General features: G+C 42.1%; 1 protein-coding gene across 2 annotated transcripts; it reads right to left on the reverse strand.

Annotated features, from left to right (window-relative positions):
- Positions 1 to 3,872: 3,872 nt before the first annotated feature.
- On the reverse strand, positions 3,873 to 14,109 carry LOC126307647 (V-type proton ATPase 116 kDa subunit a 1-like). Of its 2 annotated transcripts, none has more exons than XM_049992075.1 (4): positions 14,006 to 14,109; positions 5,701 to 5,816; positions 5,415 to 5,515; positions 3,873 to 5,330 (listed from the first exon to the last, which is right to left on the reverse strand). In XM_049992075.1, exons 2-4 carry the CDS (start codon positions 5,761 to 5,763, stop codon positions 5,087 to 5,089), a joined length of 408 nt encoding a protein of 135 aa, XP_049848032.1. In that variant the 5' UTR covers positions 5,764 to 5,816; positions 14,006 to 14,109; the 3' UTR covers positions 3,873 to 5,086. The 2 variants fall into 2 exon arrangements, 1 of the variants encoding a protein (XP_049848032.1); XR_007553651.1 differs by having other exon boundaries at positions 3,874 to 5,310.
- Between the last annotated feature and the right edge of the window lie 221 nt (positions 14,110 to 14,330).

The raw sequence follows: 14,330 nt of genomic DNA on the forward strand, positions 1-14,330 counted from the left end.
TCGATATCTCGAAATAAATCGATATCTCGAAATAAATCGATATCTCGAAATAAATCGATATCTCGAAATAAATCGATATCTCGAAATAAATCGATATCTCGAAATATATCGATATCTCGAAATATATCGATATCTCGAAATATATCGATATCTCGAAATATATCGATATCTCGAAATATAGCGATATCTCGAAATATAGCGATATCTCGAAATATATCGATATCTCGAAATATATCGATATCTCGAAATATATCGATATCTCGAAATATAGCGATATCTCGAAATATAGCGATATCTCGAAATATAGCGATATCTCGAAATATAGCGATATCTCGAAATATATCGATATCTCGAAATATAGCGATATCTCGAAATATAGCGATATCTCGAAATATAGCGATATCTCGAAATATAGCGATATCTCGAAATATAGCGATATCTCGAAATATAGCGATATCTCGAAATATAGCGATATCTCGAAATATAGCGATATCTCGAAATATAGCGATATCTCGAAATAAATCGATATCTCGAAATAAATCGATATCTCGAAATAAATCGATATCTCGAAATAAATCGATATCTCGAAATAAATCGATATCTCGAAATATATCGATATCTCGAAATATATCGATATCTCGAAATAAATCGATATCTCGAAATAAATCGATATCTCGAAATAAATCGATATCTCGAAATAAATCGATATCTCGAAATATATCGATATCTCGAAATATATCGATATCTCGAAATAAATCGATGTCTCGAAATATATCGCTTTTTTTCGATACACTAATTTGTCGAGGCGCGCCGACCTCGGGAAACGCGCGCCGACCTCGGGAAACGCGCGCCGACCTCGGGAAACGCGCGCCGACCTCGGGAAACGCGCGCCGACCTCGGGAAACGCGCGCCGACCTCGGGAAACGCGCGCCGACCTCGGGAAACGCGCGCCGACCTCGGGAAACGCGCGCCGACCTCGGGAAACGCGCGCCGACCTCGGGAAACGCGCGCCGACCTCGGGAAACGCGCGCCGACCTCGGGAAACGCGCGCCGACCTCGGGAAACGCGCGCCGACCTCGGGAAACGCGCGCCGACCTCGGGAAACGCGCGCCGACCTCGGGAAACGCGCGCCGACCTCGGGAAACGCGCGCCGACCTCGGGAAACGCGCGCCGACCTCGGGAAACGCGCGCCGACCTCGGGAAACGCGCGCCGACCTCGGGAAACGCGCGCCGACCTCGGGAAACGCGCGCCGACCTCGGGAAACGCGCGCCGACCTCGGGAAACGCGCGCCGACCTCGGGAAACGCGCGCCGACCTCGGGAAACGCGCGCCGACCTCGGGAAACGCGCGCCGACCTCGGGAAACGCGCGCCGACCTCGGGAAACGCGCGCCGACCTCGGGAAACGCGCGCCGACCTCGGGAAACGCGCGCCGACCTCGGGAAACGCGCGCCGACCTCGGGAAACGCGCGCCGACCTCGGGAAACGCGCGCCGACCTCGGGAAACGCGCGCCGACCTCGGGAAACGCGCGCCGACCTCGGGAAACGCGCGCCGACCTCGGGAAACGCGCGCCGACCTCGGGAAACGCGCGCCGACCTCGGGAAACGCGCGCCGACCTCGGGAAACGCGCGCCGACCTCGGGAAACGCGCGCCGACCTCGGGAAACGCGCGCCGACCTCGGGAAACGCGCGCCGACCTCGGGAAACGCGCGCCGACCTCGGGAAACGCGCGCCGACCTCAATATTACAGGTAATTCATTTACAGTAATCAACATGTACTGCACAAAGAGAAGAGACTGTCAACCTCAGCACTTTGAAGTAGTGCACAGCCAGAATGACAGAGGTTGCATTGCTGTTTCTAATCCTCTGGTGCTTCAGCTGCATAATCCATAACTGCCTCGAATGAGAATGGCAGGAATGAATATACTGCAGCAGTATAGAACTTAATCGATCTCAACCCTGCACAGAAAATAACGAGGCACTATTATTTCTTATCTTTCTCACCAAACTACAGAAGCCTGTAATGGACATTATGACGATGTCACCACCTTCACCAGTGAAAGTTCTTAGTAGCAATTGAGACAAGAGAAGGTGGCCAGTTATTAATTTGTTTTTCAAAAGTCATTTCATTGTATATGGGAATACTCAGTGGACATCTTTATCATAATGTACTATCTAAAAGATGTCAACTTTGCAGACTATATGTATAATCAGAGCTTTGTCTTTTCCATTCCAAGTTTGTTTATAATGGTATCAAGGGACTCAGATCCACTGGGCATTTAGAGCAACCTGCTTTAAACAACATCTGCAGGCAGTAGGCACAGTATTTGACTGACTGTTCTCCTCCTTATGTTGGCAGTATATTAAGCTTGTTTCTCACAAAAAAATGCTTGAATGGGGGGTCAAAACCAATACAACCAGTACAAGCCTCATAGACTGCAGCACAGGATCTGTGCTTCATTTCTCTGGAAGGTGGCTGGATGTCAACTTTCCCTCCAATGACTTCACAGCACTCATTACACTGGCATCTTACTAGCATATAAATAAACTTGATGGAAGTACACTGCAGCCTTACACCTGAAGGTGACTGGCATACTTCCTCAGTGCCAACACCATTTAGTGTAACACACATCTGTTCATCCTCTAATGTCACAGCATCAAAGGCATGTTTTTTAAAATGTTTTCATGACAGTTGCGTATCATGCACATGCACTACCCCCACAGACACAGTCAAAAATTGATAAACATTTTTACATTGCTTCACAGTCAATATAAATACACTCCTGGAAATGGAAAAAAGAACACATTGACACCGGTGTGTCAGACCCACCATACTTGCTCCGGACACTGCGAGAGGGCTGTACAAGCAATGATCACACGCACAGCACAGCGGACACACCAGGAACCGCGGTGTTGGCCGTCGAATGGCGCTAGCTGCGCAGCATTTGTGCACCGCCGCCGTCAGTGTCAGCCAGTTTGCCGTGGCATACGGAGCTCCATCGCAGTCTTTAACACTGGTAGCATGCCGCAGCAGCGTGGACGTGAACCGTATGTGCAGTTGACGGACTTTGAGCGAGGGCGTATAGTGGGCATGAGGGAGGCCGGGTGGACGTACCGACGATTTGCTCAACACGTGGGGCGTGAGGTCTCCACAGTACATCGATGTTGTCGCCAGTGGTCGGCGGAAGGTGCACGTGCCCGTCGACCTGGGACCGGACCGCAGCGACGCACGGATGCACGCCAACACCGTAGGATCCTACGCAGTGCCGTAGGGGACCGCACCGCCACTTCCCAGCAAATTAGGGACACTGTTGCTCCTGGTGTATCGGCGAGCACCATTCGCAACCGTCTCCATGAAGCTGGGCTACGGTCCCGCACACCGTTAGGCCGTCTTCCGCTCACGCCCCAACATCGTGCAGCCCGCATCCAGTGGTGTCGCGACAGGCGTGAATGGAGGGACGAATGGAGACGTGTCGTCTTCAGCGATGAGAGTCGCTTCTCCCTTGGTGCCCATGATGGTCGTATGCGTGTTTGGCGTCGTGCAGGTGAGCGCCACAATCAGGACTGCATACGACCGAGGCACACAGGGCCAACACCCGGCATCATGGTGTGGGGAGCGATCTCCTACACTGGCCGTACACCTCTGGTGATCGTCGAGGGGACACTGAATAGTGCACGGTACATCCAAACCGTCATCGAACCCATCGTTCTACCATTCCTAGACCGGGAAGGGAACTTTCTGTTCCAACAGGACAATGCACGTCCGCATGTATCCCGTGCCACCCAACGTGCTCTAGAAGGTGTAAGTCAACTACCCTGGCCAGCAAGATCTCCGGATCTGTCCCCCATTGAGCATGTTTGGGACTGGATGAAGCGTCGTCTCACGTGGTCTGCGCGTCCAGCACGAACGCTGGTCCAACTGAGGCACCAGGTGGAAATGGCATTGCAAGCCGTTCCACAGGACTACATCCAGCATCTCTACCATCTTCTCCATGGGAGAATAGCAGCCTGCATTGCTGCGAAAGGTGGATATACACTGTACTAGTGCCGACATTGTACATGCTCTGTTTCCTGTGTCTATGTGCCTGTGGTTCTGTCAGTGTGATCATGTTATGTATCTGACCCCAGGAATGTGTCAATAAAGTTTCCCCTTCCTGGGACGATGAATTCACGGTGTTCTTATTTCAATTTCCAGGAGTGTAGATTATTTTGTCTTTTTTTCAACCTCTAGATGGGCAGTGTCGAATATTTAAACATTTAATTTATAAATATAAAAGTCACATACACAGAAAATCTTGAGTGGAAAAAGAATGATACAAAGTGAAAAAAAAAGAATACAAATGAAAAATTTTACTCAGTGATTAACAAGTTGTGACAAAGGAAAAAATTTAGATTTAAAACCATTAATGGAATAAAAGTAATAAAGACATTGACAAAAATTTAGCGCCATTATTAGTTTCAAACCTACAACCTTACCCTATGTGTTATGCCATGTAACAAGCCAATATACTATTATATTTTAATTCTATTGAGTGTCACATAAAATTCCGATTTTTTCCATTGATTACTCCCAGAATAGGTCCCACAGGGGTGAGTGACTAACTTAACTTACATCATCATACAGATTGTTTCACTAACAGTCAATCTCACCTCTGAGGATCTCTCCTTTTAAGTGCTCATCTACTGCCGAATGACCCTATTACAGAATGATGGGACACCTATACTCTTTCTGCTCACTGTACATGTCCACTAAATATGAAATTATACTGAAAGTAACGGTACTGACCAAATTCCACAATCTGTATTAAATACTTTAACAAAATTAAATACCTGGTTTGATTTAAGTTTGTTGAAATTAAACATGGAAAAGAATGAGTTAATGAGTAAATCAAAACAAGCAATATTATATCTAGGACAGCCACAGAAACCAGGATTTACAATTTATTACTTTCAGTGGCACCTCTATGAAATATAATTTTTCCTACTCTATATTTAAAATATATTGCCATAGTGCAATAAATTATTTGAAAAACAAGTAAAAGATAACCACATATACTTACAGGCATGCACCAGTGACAGTGCCCAAAGTCACAGATACAAGGCAGCGTGAGAGCCTAGCACGTACTCCATCGTGTGGATGCCCTGATGGATGAAGATTTCTCCCAGGTCGTGGTCTTCACTGCTCTGCGGCACGGGAGCCCCATCTTTACTGTCCTTAGTGTGCTGTCCCTGACATCGATCCCACCTCCGCATCCATGCCATTCTCTGCAGGTACGGGATGGCTTGAAAGTTGGGGAAAGTCAGAAGATTGTCTGTTAAATGAAAGAGCAAACTGACTCAACACAGTATCATCTCCTGCGAGATATTTACCCTCAAATGTGTCAAAACATTGCAGGGGGTACAGACTATTACTCACCAGTTGGTGGGCTTTGCGGTCATTATCGAAACATTGGGTTTTGCAAGAAGTATCCAAGGCACACACAGTAGGGCAAGAACAAAGAACCTCTGCAAGCCTTTCTGCAATACAGAAGAAAGACAAAATTATGCAATACTAAAAGTAATGGAAAAATGCGAAACTGGTGAAATTACTTTCCAGAATAAGTTGTTTCAAAACACACATTAAAACTATTTGAGGTAAGACTAATGATAATGTAGAGAGAAACCAAACATATTCAATGAAACATTTTTCCACTCTTGCTCACCTGTCCACTGTACATGAACTCATCACAACCTTTTGGAGGAACAATACCTTTGAACAATACCATATTGATGAAAGTGATTGAAACTGATGGAGCACACGCAGGGCCTGATGTGAAACCTGAAAAAAGAAAAGTTGTGTTTAGTCATCTATCAAATCACAAGCTATAAATTCATTCTAATGCTCCGAAAGTGAAAGCCAAGACGACTTTAACAAAACCTCCACTAATCACAAATGCTGTCTACTATAGAAGAAGTTTAAAATGCCAAAAATTTAATACTCACAAAATGTCAGTTCATAGTTCACCCATTTGACAAACATCAAGATACATGTGAAGAGGAACAAGAAGATAAAAAAAATTATGTCAGACAAACTTGCATATGATAATGGAATTTTTGAAATATCTGGAGAGCAGAAATGGAGCCATGTAAATAAAGTTGCCTTATCATCACCTGTTTAATAAACACTGAGTCAATACTCTATTGTAAAACAAATATGAGAGTCATATGTGAATTACTCAAATGGACGCTGATGAAAACATCAAAATTAACACATGTACACTATATACCAAAAGGAAAATTCAGTTCAGAAAATCACCAAAACATAGCTTCAGCTGGCAAAATACAAAGTACTGCCGATGGATAAACTTAAAAGAATGGGAAACTATTTTAAGTGTGGGGAACATACGAGTTCCTTCATTAGAGATGAAAGTGGCGTTAGGTTGGGAAGGCTGGAAAGGAGTGGCAACTTGCTCAGACCCACCTATTGTAAGTATGATAGGAGGCAGAGATGAAAGATGTTTGACAAAGTAGGAAGTCAAAGGTAGGCACTACAGCAGCATCATATAGAAGGGATAGTGTGAAAATCCAACACTACTACTCACTCTTACCTGCTTTCTCACTAACCTTTGTTTCATCTTTTTCTCAACAGCTAGGTCGTTCACAACCTGGCCTCAGACACTAACCTCACTTCAACTATGTCCGCCCCACCTAACTGCTCTCCTAAAGAAAGTATACAGAAGTTCTGGAAGTGTGTGTCTTTCTTCTTCTTCAAGTGCTTCTATCAGTGATACTCAGAATTTCATCATCAGAAAGTAAGTGCAAGGTTGGATCAAATATATATCGAAATCTTTGTTTTGTGTGCCTTTTTGTAAACAGGGAGTGGTGCGATCTCTCCTTGTTGCTTTGGTTTCCAATGGCTGTTCTCCACAGCTAGATTGACTGAAGAAACAGTAACGTCAGAGCAAAAGGTAGTGTCCTATGTTGCACAACACGTAATAAAGTTTGTCATAATAAAGGTTGTAAAACTGTTCAACTTTTTGGAAGGACTTGCAGCACAGTTCGGAGACTACATACACCCTGAGAAAGACTGAAGAGTATGCATGGCACAAACATTTGTATCAGAACAACAAGCAATTGAGAAGGAAATTCGTCAACTTCGCACAAGGACTACCATGACAACATCCACGCTGTTTCTTCAGTCAGTTGACCTCGCAGAAAAGTAATTTTGTGGATATGAATTTTTCTGAAGCTTAAATAAATTTAAGACAATTCTGGTTTATATTCAATTAACTCTCTTACTGACCAACCTGTCACGTATATATTTTGTATGACATACAGATTTATGTAGCTTATGATCCAGCTTGTGTTCTGTCGGAACAGAAGGCTGTCATGACGACATCGTTATAATATTTATTCCAAGTTCTTTCAGTTCCATTTATATGTTCGTACAAATCCAGTTAGTTGGTCCCTTAGGTTTCTTTCATGTAACTTCTGTCTGCTTTCTTCGCGCGATATTCCTCTGAAAAAATTTGTTCATTTTTTAGTAATTTTCGATATCGCGAATAAGAAAAGACAGCCGGCTCCTGCTCCGAACGGAACACCGCGACTTTTCTAATGTCGGAGAGTACCGCACGAATTTTCCGCTGAAAGTTAATAGAATTCCTTAAAGCTGGATCAATTACACATGTTGCTGCTGTTCTCCGACAAATCTGGTGTGATTAATAGTAATTTATTCTGTCACGACAAAAAGAACAAATTTTACTTTTACCAAACCAACAAAGCTTTCAATTAAATTACTACAAAAATCATACCAGAGCAGAATAGTGTGCCAGTTCCAAGTAAGGCAGAAAACTGTTGAAAGCTCAACAATTTTATTCAAAATGATGGAACTTGAACATTGAGACTTTTTGTTCCATTTTTCTATCAAGACATCCCCTTCCACACACACACACACACACACACACACAAAGAGAGAGAGAGAGAGAGAGAGAGAGAGAGAGAGAGAGACACACACACACACACACACAAAGAGAGAGAGAGAGAGAGAGAGAGAGAGAGAGAGAGAGAGAGAGAAAGAGAGAGAGAGAGACACACACACACACACACACACACACACACACACACACACACACACACACAAAGAGAGAGAGAGAGAGAGAGAGAGAGAGAGAGAGAGAGAGAGAGAGAGACACACACACACACACACACACACACACACACACACACACACACACACACACACACACAAAGAGAGAGAGAGAGAGAGAGAGAGAGAGAGAGAGAGAGAGAGAGAGAGAGAGAGAGACACACACACACACACAAAGAGAGAGAGAGAGAGAGAGAGAGAGACACACACACACACACACACACACACACACACACACACACAGACACACAGACACACAAAGAGAGAGAGAGAGAGAGAGAGAGAGAGAGAGAGAGACACACACACACACACACACACACACACACACACACACACACACACACACACACACACAAAGAGAGAGAGAGAGAGAGAGAGAGAGAGAGAGAGAGAGAGAGAGAGAGAGACACACACACACACACACACACACACACACACACAAAGAGAGAGAGAGAGAGACAGACACAGACACAGACACACACACACAGACACACACACACAGACACAGACACAGACACAGACACACACACACACACACACACACACACACACACACACACACACACACACACAGACACAGACACAGACACAGACACAGACACAGACACACACACACACACACACACACGACAAACTGTACAAAGGTACCTGATGAGTAAAAGCTATAGATAGAACAGTCATTTTATCTTTGTGCTCTAAAAACAAATTCTTCCAAAACACTTCCCCATATCTACTGCTCACAATCTTTTCAATTTTATTTTATTTTTAGGTCAATCTGACCTTGTACTGAGCATCTATTTAAATATTTCTTGTGAATGTTTCCCAAATTAATCCGTCTATTGAAGTAAGTCAACGTATCAACTGACCACATTCTGTATCATATTGTGTGATGTGAACTATTTTTGCTTTTTGCCCACAAGCAAACCAATTTACTCTGTAAATTTGTTTTACTGGTGCCATTTTTATACATTCTAATGCTTTAACCAGGAGCTGCGATAACTGAGTATGGATAACCAAAACAATTAATTTGCATTTTTGTTTCATTTACTATGCATCACACACAATTCAATGCCATAAATACGAGGGGAATTCAATATGTAGTGCAACAAACAATTTTTTCTCCACAAATATTGGTCGAGATTTGCGCAAGATCTCCAGGCGGGGACTACTCAAGAGGATGTTATCAGGAGAAAGAAAACAGGCGTTCTATGGATTGGAGCGTGGAATGTCAGATCACTCAATCGGGCGGGTTGGTTAGAAAATTTAAAAAGGGAAATGGATAGGTTCAAGTTAGATATAGTGGGAATTGGTGAAGTTCGGTGTCAGGAGGAACAAGGCTTCTGGTCACGTGACTACAGGGTTATAAACAAAATCAAATAGGGGTAATGCAGGAGTAGGTTTAATAATGAATAGGAAAATAGGAATGCGGGTAAGCTACTACAAACAGCATAGTGAACGTATTATTGTGGCCAAGATAGATATGAAGCCAAGACCTATTACAGTAGTACAAGTTTATATGCCAACTAGCTCTGCAGATGAAGAAATTGAAGAAATGTATGATGAAATAAGACATTCAGATAGTGAAGGGTGACGAAAATTTAATAGTCATGGGTGACTGGAATTCAGTAGTAGGAAAAGGGAGAGAAGGGAACGTAGTAGGTGAATATGGATTGGGCGGAGAGATATTAAAGAGGAAGCCGCGTGGTGGAATTTTGCACAGAGCACAACTTAATCATAGCTAACACTTGGTTTAACAATCATGGAAGAAGGTTGTATACATGGAAGAACCCTGGAGATACTAAAAGGTATCAAATTATATAGTGGTAAGACAGATTTAGGAACCAGGTTTTAAATTGTAAGACACTTCCAGGGTCAGATGTAGACTGACCACAATCTATTGGTTATGACCTGTAGGTTAAAACTGAAGAAACTGCAAAAAGGTGGGAATTTAAGGAGATGGGACTTGGATAAACAAAGAACAAGATGTTGTACAGAGTTTCAGGGAGAGCATAAGGGAACAACTGACAGGAATGTGTGAAAGAAATACAGTAGAAGAAAAACAGGTAGCTCTGAGGGATGAAGTAGTGAAGGCAGCAGAGGATAAAGTAGGTAAAAAGACGATGGCTGCTAGATATCCTTGGGTAACAGAAGAAATATTGAATTTAATTGATGAAAGGAGAAAATATAAAAATGCAATAAATGAAGCAGGCAAAAAGGAATACAAACTTCTCAAAAATGAGATCGACATGAACTGCAAAATGGCTAAGCATGGATGGCTGGAGGACAAATGTAAGGATGTAGAGGCTTATCTCACTAGTGGTAACATAGATACTGCCTACAGGAAAATTAAAGAGACCTTTAGAGATAAGAGAACCACTTGTATGAACATCATGAGCTCAGATGGAAACCCAGTTCTAAGCAAAGAAGGGAAAGCAGAAAGGTGGAATGAGTATATAGAGGGGTCTATACAAGGGCGATGTACTTGAGGACAATATTATGGAAATGGAGGAGGATGTGGATGAGATGGTAGATGCGATACTGCGTGAAGAGTTTGACAGAGCATTGGAAGACCTGACTCGAAACAAATCCCCCAGAGTAGACAACATTCCATTGAAACTACTAACGGCCTTGGGAGAGCCAGTCCAGACGAAACTCTACCATCTGGTGAGCAAGATGTATGAAACAGGCGAAATACCCTCAGACTTCAAGAAGAACATCATAATTCCAATCCCAAAGAAAGCAGGTGTTGACAGATGTGAAAATTACTGGACTATCAGTTTAATAAGTCACAGCTGCAAAATATTAACACGAATTCTTTACAGACGAATGGAAAAACTAGTAGAAGCCGACCTCAGGGAAGATCAGTTTGGATTCCATAGAAGTACTGGAACACGTGAGGCAATACTGACCTTACAACTTATCTTAGAAGAAAGATTAAGGAAAGGCAAACCTACGTTTCTAGCATTTGTAGATTTAGAGAAAGCTTTTGACAATGTAGATGGGAATAATCTCTTTCAAATTCTAAAGGTGGCTGAGGTAAAATACAAGGAGCGAAAGGCTATTTACAATTTGTACAGAAACCAGATGGCAGCTATAAGAGTCGAGGGACATGAAAGGGAAGCAGTGGTTGGGAAGAGAGAGAGACAGGGTTGTAACCTGTCCCCGATGTTATTCAATCTGTATATTGAGCAAGCAGTAAAGGAAATAAAAGAAAAATTCGGAGTAGGTATTAAAATCCAGAGAGAAGAAATAAGTTTGAGGTTCACCGATGACATTGTAATCCTCTCAGACAGCAAAGGACATGGAAGAGCAGTTGAACGGAATGGACAGTGTCTTGAAAGGAGGTATAAGATGATCAACAAAAGCAAAACGAGGATAATGGAATGTAGTCAAATTAAGTCGGGTGATGCCGAGGGAATAAGATTAGGAAATGAGACATTTAAAGTAGTAAAGGAGTTTTGCTATTTGGGGAGCAAAATAACTGATGATGGTCGAAGTAGAGAGGATATAAAATGTAGACTGGCAATGGCAAGGAATGCGTTTCTCAAGAAGAGAAATTTGTTAACATCGAATATAGATTTAAGTGTCAGGAAGTCGTTTATGAAAGTATTTGTTTGGAGTGTAGCCATGTATGGAAGTGAAACATGGACAATAAATAGTATGGACAAGAAGATAATAGAAGCTTTCGAAATGTGGTGCTACAGAAAAATGCTGAAGATTAGATGGGTAGATCACATAACTAACGAGGAGGTATTGAATAGGATTGGAGAGAAGAGAAGTTTGTGGCACAACTTGACGAGAAGAAGGGATCGGTTGGTAGGACATGTTCTGAGGCATCAAGGGATCACCATTTTAGTATTGGAGGGCAGGGTGGAGGGATAAAGTAGTGGAGGGAGACCGAGAGATGGATACACTAAGCTGATTCAGAAGGATGTAGGTTGCAGTAGGTACTGGGAGATGAAGAGGCTTGAACAGGATAGAGTGGCATGGAGAGCTTCATCAAACCAGTATTAGGACTGAAGACCACAACAACTTGTTTAAGAAAAGGTACCTAGTGAAGAGACTTTTCAGTCCTGAGACTGATTTGATGCAGCTTTCCATGCTACTCTATCCTGTGCAAGCTGCTTCATCTCCCAGTACCTACTGCAACCTACATCCTTCTGAATCTGCTTAGTGTATTGATCTCTAGGATTCCCTCTACGATTTTTACCCTCTATGCTGCTGAGACACGGTTAAACAGCTTCGTTTCCAAGAAATTGGCAAAGATGTCGGCGAGGATGCGGACTAAAGGGTTGCCCATAGCGAACCCATCAGACCGCTGGCACAGTTGTCCGTTGAATTCAATGTAGTTGTACTTGACAACGACATTAATGAGATCCATAAAATCAGAAACCTGTTTATCTGATCTTTTTTAAATTGAATTTAGTTTTCTTCCACAATGATGAGCGTCTTACGTACCGGGTCTTTGGTATAAAGATTTTTAATATCTAAGGAAAAAAGCTTGATGTCTGAATTGCATACTAAGTTTTTAATATTTTGGACCAAAACGTGATTGTTAGGAACGGAATAATTATTTTCGAAAACGAAGGATTTTTCAAAGTTTCGTGAAGAAACCGGGCCAAATCGTGATATGCGCCATTCATATTAGTGGAGATTGGACGTATTGGATGATTAGGTTTATGAATTTCGAATTGTGACCGAAGCTTAGGGTGCTGAGGGTTCATATTGATGAGTAGATTCTATTTGAAAGGTTTTATAAGAATTTTGCTTTGTTAATGGCTGACCTTACTTTCTGTAATTTACACGGATCATCATGCAGCTCCGATATGTTGTTCTTACTGAATAAAGTTTCAGCTTTAGAAATATATTCAGAAATATAAGCAATGAATAGACAACAACCTTTATCGGATTTAGTTATTAAAGCATTTGCTGTTTTAAGTTTATTATTAACGGAAGTTACTAAAATTCTGTCTTGATGCATAGCATTAGACAAAGTAGTTGCATTTTTCTCTAGCATGCGGGTTACATCATTCACAATTGTGAATTGAGAAGCATTATCTATCTTATTATAATCGAGACCGATTTTTAAATCAACAAGCATATTTTCTCACATTTCTGTCTGACAGGTTAGATCAGACATTGTATTTTAGTCCTCTTCCTAACAGGACTTTTTCATTCTCAGTAGAGACGATGTTGGTTTTATTTACAATTCGTACATGAAAGACGTTACTGCTTTTTTGAAATGTATTCTGAGGGAATTTTCATTAGAAAGCAGACAAAAAAGACTGTTTAACTTCATCCCGTGTTTCTGCATTATACCTATATTACAAATCTCTAGATGTTCGTTAATTTGAGTCCACATGTCAATATTAAAATTATAGTTAACACGATAAGTGTTTTTAATATTTAAGTACAAATGGTATGCTTCTTTAAGACGGTCTTCAGCGTTAAGCTCTTTCAGCCTATTAGAAATATTCTTAATGATAGGTCTAAAGGACTGGATTTTTCATACATACAGAAAAATTGATGTAGGCTTTTGTATAAGTCGGGACAAGCCCCATTTTTTCACACTGCTTGTTAAAATAGCCATGCTAATATTTAAAATTTTCTTTCTTAATTCGTCGTATTTAGAAGCAGCGTTAGAGACCTGTGCAGGTAAGAAATATAAAACTTTGAACACAGCTGTTAAGGTTCAGTGACCGTGTCAGAATTATATTTTCACAAATAAACCCTCGGTCACAAATATTAAGTCAAAATTGACCTGGTTTCGACGCTACTATGAGCGTCGCCAGCAGAATTAGATTAACTGTACTAAAACATTAGGTGTACTGTACACTAATCAGATTAAAGTTTGCACTGAATCGAATTGATACAGTACTTACATGTCACACAATAAAAAAGATCTAAGCCGGAAAGCCGACTTCATAAACACTTGTGAGATGGGGAGCCGCTAAGGGCTGCTCGTACTGTGAACAACGGTTGCAAGAAGACTGAGGTACCCACTATAGAAAGTGTGGGCAAGTAAACATGGTATTGCTACGAGCGCCATCTAGCAGGCGCAGAAACAACTAGGCTACTGTACATTCAAAATTAGACACATGAAATTGTGATAGAGCTGATTCAGGCGTAAAGTAAGAATTAATAATAGGATGTAGTTACATATTTATCTACTTTAAATAGGTATACATTTTTAACGTAAAAACGGTA

This window comes from Schistocerca gregaria, unplaced genomic scaffold, assembly GCF_023897955.1.
Source record: "Schistocerca gregaria isolate iqSchGreg1 unplaced genomic scaffold, iqSchGreg1.2 ptg000351l, whole genome shotgun sequence".
Taxonomy (NCBI): Eukaryota; Metazoa; Arthropoda; class Insecta; order Orthoptera; family Acrididae; genus Schistocerca; species Schistocerca gregaria.

Bases quoted from the DNA above. Each gene is read 5' to 3' on its own strand.
- LOC126307647 (XM_049992075.1), bottom strand. From the start codon at position 5,763: ATGGTATTGTTCAAAGGTATTGTTCCTCCAAAAGGTTGTGATGAGTTC. The intron at 5,516-5,700 runs GTGAGCAAGAGT...TCTGTATTGCAG, and splicing joins AGTTCATGTACAGTGGACAG to AAAGGCTTGCAGAGGTTCTT. The intron at 5,331-5,414 runs GTGAGTAATAGT...GTGTTGAGTCAG, and splicing joins ACCGCAAAGCCCACCAACTG to TTTGCTCTTTCATTTAACAG.